Here is a 7,351-nt window from a genome sequence, read left to right as displayed (position 1 = left end):
TGGGTAGCTTTCCAGTGGCCAACGAACATTGGTCAGGGCTTCTTGGTACAGGGCAGAGGCAGAATGATAGAGTCTCTGTGGCTGGTACACTCCTTGAGCCCCAGAGTCCATGGGACAGTATTCAGGATGCTCATGGGTCAGACACTGAGTAGGTTGCTCTAGGAGAATCTTGCAGCCCTGGGCTTCTAGCAGTGTGCCTTAATGGGGGACACTTTCAGGATGCAAGCCAGAGGGGGACCAGCACCAAGGGAAAATCTGTTTCCAATGCTCTCTGACTTCCACCAAATGAGTGACGGCAGAGGAGATAGGTGTCTGCCTGGGCCAGCCTTCCCCCCCACCCCAGGAACTGTGAAGCCCCACCCCACAGTGCTCCAAGAATAAATGAACAGCCAAATTTTGCCCATTTAAATCCCATCCAATGGATGATGAAAAGGAACAGCCCTGTTTTGGAACAGAAGTATTCCAGTTGCTCTGTGGACCGTGGGGCCCACGAGGGAGAGGTAGAAGACATAAGCCCAGGGAGCTAACCAGAGGGGTCAGTCCAGTGGGGAGATGGATGTGGAGAGAATACTCAGAGGCCTAGTGTGAGACACAATGCATTTTATTGGTGACAGAACATGGGGGCAGAGGGAGCTGCATGTTATATACACCAGAACTGTGGTGACTCTCCCAGCCAGGGAGGGGACAACCCCAAGGACAGCAGGAAGTGGCAGCTGAGGCCACACCTGGATAATCACAGGCATACACTTGGACCAGAGAGGAGAGAGCTTGAAATCCTCATGGCTGGGCTCAGCCAGGGACCCACATGAAAAAGCAAGAGTCCCAGCCCTCCAGCCCTAGCCACTCCTTTAGAGGCAGGGTGACATGACACTGGGAAGGGAGGAGTGGGTGAGGAGGGAGGCGCTGAGGGACTGTGATGCTGGTGAGCATGCTCGTTCTTTATCTGGAGTAGCGCTGGGAGGACTGGGGGAGCTTGACAGTGCCACCCCAGCTGACTCCACTGTGACCCACAGAGCCAGAGCCAAAGCTTCTGCCACCACTGAAACTGTTGCAGCTGCCAAATCCACTGCTGCTGCCAGATCCACTGCCACCTCCCAAGCCAAAGCCACTGCCTGTGCCACCTCCTACGCTAAAGCCACCACCATAACTGCCTGCCAAGGCTGAAATCGTACCACTGCTGTTGACCACAGCTGTGGAGGAGGAAAAGACAGCAGTGCCCCAGTGCCCACATCACTGTGTTATAATTAGTTAATGTGCCACTGGGTCAGGAAGATTGGGAGTGATAGGGCAGCTTTGCAGCTGACAATCATTGGGGGCATTCTAATGTCATCCATCATTAAGAATGACTCAATGGCTCCTTCTACATATGGACAACTCTTAAAGACCTCCTTAGAGATCATCCAGTGTTTGAATTCTTCCTCCATTAAAGGGCTCCCTATCAGATACTTCCCATTGGCATTCTATACCCATTAAAAGTGCTCTGAACCCCAATTATAGAAGCCAATCTTCTGCCCCTCCATCCTCAGAAGACCCCTCCAACTTTCACAGGAATATTCTCTTAATTAGTTGCTTCTTCCCTGTACAGATATTTGGGGAGAGATATTTGGGGACCAGCTCTGACTGTCATGGTTACTTTGACCACTTACAGATGCTGACAGCACTCTGGCATTCTCCAGACATCCTGTTTGAAAAAACAAGAGAAAAATGGCTCTGTCACAAAGCATATCTGCAACCAACCCATGAACTGAGAAGCTGGGAAGGTCAGTAAGCTTTATCCACCCTGCTCTGGGTCATAACAAAAGGCCCCAGTGCACTGGTTGCAAACGCACTTGGGCAATCTGTGGAGCAAGAGCCCTGGTAAAAATAAGTGTTTCTCTGTAAGACCTATGGAAGGTGAGGGCCTCTCTCTTTTCAACAGGTCTCCATCCCCATTGTTTGGTCACTTATCCAGCCCTCGGCATGTGACATGCCTCAGGAATATGGGACTAGAGGCCCATCTGCCCTCCCCACCCTCCAGCAGCTTTCGGTAGGTGGCAATCTCCATGTCCAGAGCCAGCTTGACATTCATCAGCTCCTGGTAGTCACGCAGCAGCTGGGTCAGGTCATCCTTGGCCTACTGTAGTGCAGCCTGCAAGTCCTGGAGCTTGGCACTGGCATCCTTGAGGGCCATCTCCCTCTGCTGCTCAGCTTCTGCGATGGATGTCTGCAGGTTAGCATTCTGGGACATGGGAGATGGATGGGATAAGGCCAGCAGGAGGGTCCCAAACTTTCTTCATCTTAGAAAGAATTATCCCATCTTAAAATCAGGAAACATTACTCCTCCCTCTAGCACCTCCATATTGTCTCATCCAAAGAGATATTTCCCTGCAGGTTAGCCAGCCATCTAGATTGCCTTGGTCTATGAACTCTGCAGAAGCCAATGCTGCCTGAGATGACCTCCAAAAGTCCTGCCTGGGAGCCCTGAGACTCTGACCCTTACTCCTGACCAGTCAGCCCAGGCACCATCCCACCTGCTTCTTGACATCCTCAATCTCCGCCCGCAGCCTCTGGATCATCCTGTTGAGCTCCTGGATCTCGCTCTTGGTCTGCAGCTCTCCCAACTAGAAAGTGAAAGGGAAGATGAGATTACTCTGGCTTTGCCTAGCTTGTTTCTATACCACCCAACGCCACCCACCAAACCTTGACATTCTTAGTAAGCATTTGTTAAAATGGTATTGATGTGTTTCATCAGGGAAGAGGACATGTGGGATGTTGTGGTAGAAGAGTCTTCCAACCTATAGGCCCTGAGCAAGCAAGAGTCAGTCTGGCAGGGGGTAGTGCAACAATTTCCCCCTCAGCAGACAGACATTCTTCAGCTGAACAACCATTAGAAGGATATCTCCAGAGAGTAGAACCAAGAGGGATCCCTGGGAACTCACCACTTAGCAATCCCACAGGACATGGCCTCCTGAGACTCACTGGATCCCCTGAGAGGTACTTACGTCCACCTTGGTCTGGTACAGGGCCTCAGCCTTAGCCTGCTCCTCGGGGCAATGTCCTCGTACTGACCATGAACCTCAGCAGTGATGCTGTCCAGGTCCAGATCGTGGTTGTTGTCCATGGATAGGACCACAGAAGTGTCACTGACGTGACTTTGCATCTGGGACAGCTCCTGCCAACATAGAGGGAGACTATTCACTTTCAGGGTCTCTGCCACAAGAGCACAGGCCTAGAGAGACTCCTGATCAATATCCCCACTCACTGACTCTTAGCTCTAAATGTCCCAGGTGTCTCCAGCCAATCTGCAGAACCCCTACCAAAGGGCATCATCTCTAGCATGACAGTCTTCTAGGACCTACATACCAAAATACCCAGCCTCAAATCTGAAAACAACTCACCCTCCCGCTCTCCCCATGCTTAGCAGGAAACATCCTCACTGCATCATAGGGAGTCCTCAGGAAGTTGATCTCATCTACCAGGGCGTCCATCTTGGCCTGAAGCTCCACCTTGTTCATGTAGGCAGCATCCACATCCTGAGAAAGACAGAAACATAAAGGCCTCATTTCCATAAGAAACAAACAACAAACTGTAGCAAGGGAGTCTGGGGGGACCAGGGCTGGGGATAGTACTTGTCCAAACAGAGACTGTGTGATTTCAATCCTACTCAAAAATGAAAGACCAATTAACTGACTCTTAGGGATCTTCCTAACTAAGAAGCCCCTGGCTTCTTTTTATTGCTCCAAGGGCCTGAACATGGCAGCCTTGAGGAAGTGGAGTAAGGAGATCCCCCAACCCCACTGGAAAATTGCCAGGAGCCTCACACATGGTCCTTACCTTCTTCAGGGTCACAAATTCATTCTCAGCCACTGTGGTCTGTGGAAGTAAAAAAGAAATGGCTGTTTGGTTCTAAAGTTGTCATAAATACCACTTTTCTCTAAAACCCTGGAAATTTATCTCTTTCACCCATCTGTCTTTATCCCCCTCTCTTTAATGAACACATCCTCTTGCCCAGCTCCCTATTAGTTAGGGAGACCAGGCATTCCAGTTTTCCATGGCAAACTATCTTGATTTTCACACTAAAAGTCCCACATTTCAGGAAAACCCTCAGTCCCAAACAAACCTCCAGGACGATTAATCACTCTACCTTGGGTTGCCCCAGAATCTTTCACATCCTAGAACCAGAATTTTCCCCAACTTGGTTCAGGAGGAAATGCTTCAGCTCTAAACTCCTGCCTCTTGCCACAAGTTCATTTGTAAAGGACTGTGCTTAGAGAAGGAAGGTGAGGGGGAACCTCACTACCCAGCTGTCCCCTGATGGTAAAGAGAGTAACAGGCCAGGCAACACAACTGCACAGCAGGCAGGAGGGACACAGGTAGGGAAATTCTGAGAAGGGTGGCTCAGGGCATCTCGCCCTCCTTCCCTTTTGCTCACTTCTTCTTGAAGTTCTCCACCAGGTCCTGCGTGTTCCTTAGCTCTGAGTCCAAGTGGCCTCTCTCCCCAAGGATCCCACCCAGGTGACTCCGCAGGTGGTTAATGTAGTTCTCAAACAGAGGCTCAAGGTTGTTGGTGCCAGTGGTGGAACTGGTGCCCTGCTTCTGGAGTAGCTCCCACTTGTCCCCAGAACCTTGTTCTGTTGCTCCAGGAAGTGCACCTGCAGCACAGTGGAGAAGTGTCAGGCAACACTGGCGGTGAGCAGGGAGGGGAGTCCCTTGGCAGCCCAGGCAGGTCTGGATGTCTGTATCTCCTGCTTCCCAGCACAAAGGCCTAGAGCAGATGTGAAAGCAGCTCCTGCTGCAGCTGCTGGGACTGTGATCAGCCCTGTGAGTCAGGGCATTAAGGAGGCAGCATGACTTGGAAAGTTACGAAGAGAAGAGAGACATGCAGTGGAAACAAGAAAGACACCTGCCTAAGTGCAAGATTATAAAGATGACTCCTTGGTGTTCCTAGGGACCTCAGCACTATCCCAACTTCCCAAAATATAGTACATTCTGCAAAAATGTACATGAAGCCCAGCAGCACCACTCCATCTAAGACTCCAGGGACACTGCCACCTTTCAAAGGCTGTGAGTCTCTGGGAACTGACACTTGTTGGCATGTCATAGTCAGCATAACACTTCTCTTGGGCCTCACAGCCCCACCTCAGATGTTCTGGTCTGGAGAAGGTCACTGAGCACCCTTCCTTTCCTGCCTAGGTAGGAATGCGAAGGAAGCCATCAACTTCACACAGCCCCTTGAGACTGGGATTCTGCTTAAGCCTCTTAATACATCTCCATGGCCTGGCCTCATTGAAAGCCTCAGAGGACAACTCACATTTGCAATTTGAGGTCAGACCCTTCTTTGCCAGTGGCCATGGCCCTTGTCCCGGGCTACCAGCTCTACCAGCCTAGGCCTAGCTAAAGAAACAAGCGGGAGACTAGAGCAGAGGCTCAGACAAGCAGGGCGCAATGGTGTTGGATCCAAACAGGGCACCATTTTCTTCCCACACATGCACCACTTGACCATAAAGAGAAACTAATCAGCCAGAGCTAAATATCTTCCCAGACCCCAGTATTTTGCCCAACTCCTCACTGTCTAGCCTGGTCTATGCAGGACACATTTGAACACTCTCTGAAAGTTAAGTTCAAAGTCCTAGCCTAGAAATGGATGCCCAATCAGGCCCATTACCTTATCGATGAAGGAGGCAAACATGTTGTTGAGAGTCTTGATCTGCTCGTGCTCCTGGGCCTTTACTTGCCCAATATGGGGGTCAGTCTCCACACTGAGGGGCTGTAGGAGGCTCTGACTGACAGTCACTTCCTGGATTCCCCCAGGGAAACAACCAGGGCCAAAACCAGCAGGCCCACCAAAGCCAACAAGACCACCCAAGCCACCAACCACTGCAAAGCCACCAGCTCCACCAAACCCACTTCCCATTCTTCTACTACCACCAAAGCTACTGCCAAAGCTGCCTCTGTAGCCACCCACAAAGCCACCTCCATAGCTACCCGCAAAGCCACTATCACAGCTGCTCTGCCCTCCACCAAAGCCACCAGCCTGGGAGCCACCGGCTGCCACACTGATAGAGATGCTCTTCCTGCCACCCAGGTTATAGAGGCTGCAACTGCCAAAGCTGCCTGCTCCACTCTGGAACCCACAAGCCCCTCCACCAGAGCCCCCAGTGCGGGCCACACAGCTCATCCTGCTGCCACCAGAGACCGCAGCCAAGCAGCCGGAGAAGCCCTGGCTCCTGCCTCCAGGTGCCTTGCAGGCTTGTCTGTTCATGGCAAGGAGCTTGGTGAAGGGAAAAGAGTGAGACTTAAGCATCAAGGACACTGAGCTCACAGGCAGGAAGAGAAGGGGACTGACGACTGTACAGAATGAATCCCTTTTTGATACATTGCAGGAGGTTGTTGGGCTCAAACAAAGGAGAAATAATTAATCCCAAATATTCATGGGCTGGGTTTGCCTCCAAGGCAGAAGTTTGTTCCAGGCTACCAAACACCTTGAGAAATATTTGAAACGGTAGAAGTGCTAAGGTGGCAGGCTTACCTGGCAAGGAGCGGTGCCTGGCATTGCCCCATGCTCAGCACTGCTACCTCCTAGATTTTTGTCCTACAAGCCCCAGGAAGCATGCTGACCTGCATCAGGGGCACAGCTCAGGGCCATGTGCCTGTTGCCTGTCCCTGTGCCCTGCCAGAGCAGGGCTTAGCTCTAGAAAGGTGGGTGTGGGGTGCTCTGGTTCCCTTGAGCAGTGGAAACAACTCTGGAAAAGCGTCGCTGTAGAAAAGGTGACATTGTTTACTCCATAGTCAGCACATGGTTTCAAGTGCCTAGTGTGTGCCCGGAGCTTCCAGTCTTGGTCACATACTGGATATCTTGGTCCTTAAGAGAGTACTTTGCCAATAATAGATGTGAAATGAATGAATGAGTCAATCAATTATTGATGAATCAATGGATTAATGAAGCTCTTACACTGAATTATAACCAGATAAAACTGGTTAAAAGGTGGTTCAACTCCCATTACAAGAAGTAGCCCAAGCTAATTGAGATCATCTTAAAACAAGAAATCCACTGACTCCTCAAATTTAGTGTTCAGATTTAGGAAAATATATGCAAAAAATCAGGGTCACCTTCTTCTCAAGGGGAGATTTGAGGTCACATAGTTGCTCCCTGTGCATCGCTACGATTCCCTTTCTGACATCTCTGATTTATACCCCTGATCTTCCACTACTGCTGCCCACAGCTCTGAGGGATGCGAAATGAGCAGAGGCCCAGGGAGTGGCCACACAGACCCCTCTCAGAGCTCCTTGCTCCCTCAGAGTAACCAGAGTTTGAAGGATGAACCAACCCCAGGGGTCCACCAGACTCTCCCCATGACGAGGCATGGTCAGG

At 50.9% G+C, this 7,351-nt stretch overlaps 1 protein-coding gene across 1 annotated transcript; it reads right to left on the bottom strand.

Annotated features, from left to right (window-relative positions):
- Positions 1–939: 939 nt before the first annotated feature.
- On the bottom strand, positions 940–6,277 carry Krt3 (keratin 3). The gene is given in 12 exon segments (XM_004872823.2): positions 940–1,190; positions 1,647–1,679; positions 1,996–2,218; positions 2,511–2,600; positions 2,988–3,019; positions 3,022–3,151; positions 3,417–3,512; positions 3,814–3,845; positions 3,921–3,946; positions 4,412–4,598; positions 4,601–4,631; positions 5,645–6,277. Coding segments are annotated over 12 exon segments (1,728 nt in total). The 5' UTR covers positions 6,242–6,277.
- Positions 6,278–7,351: the final 1,074 nt, after the last annotated feature.

The sequence above is a fragment of the Heterocephalus glaber genome, unplaced genomic scaffold (assembly GCF_053883595.1).
Source record: "Heterocephalus glaber isolate CG9 unplaced genomic scaffold, H.glaber_assembly_v1.0 deba00001060, whole genome shotgun sequence".
Lineage (NCBI taxonomy): Eukaryota > Metazoa > Chordata > Mammalia > Rodentia > Bathyergidae > Heterocephalus > Heterocephalus glaber.
The sequence above is the reverse complement of the archived record's forward strand: the minus strand, read 5'-3'. Positions and strand labels throughout refer to the sequence as shown.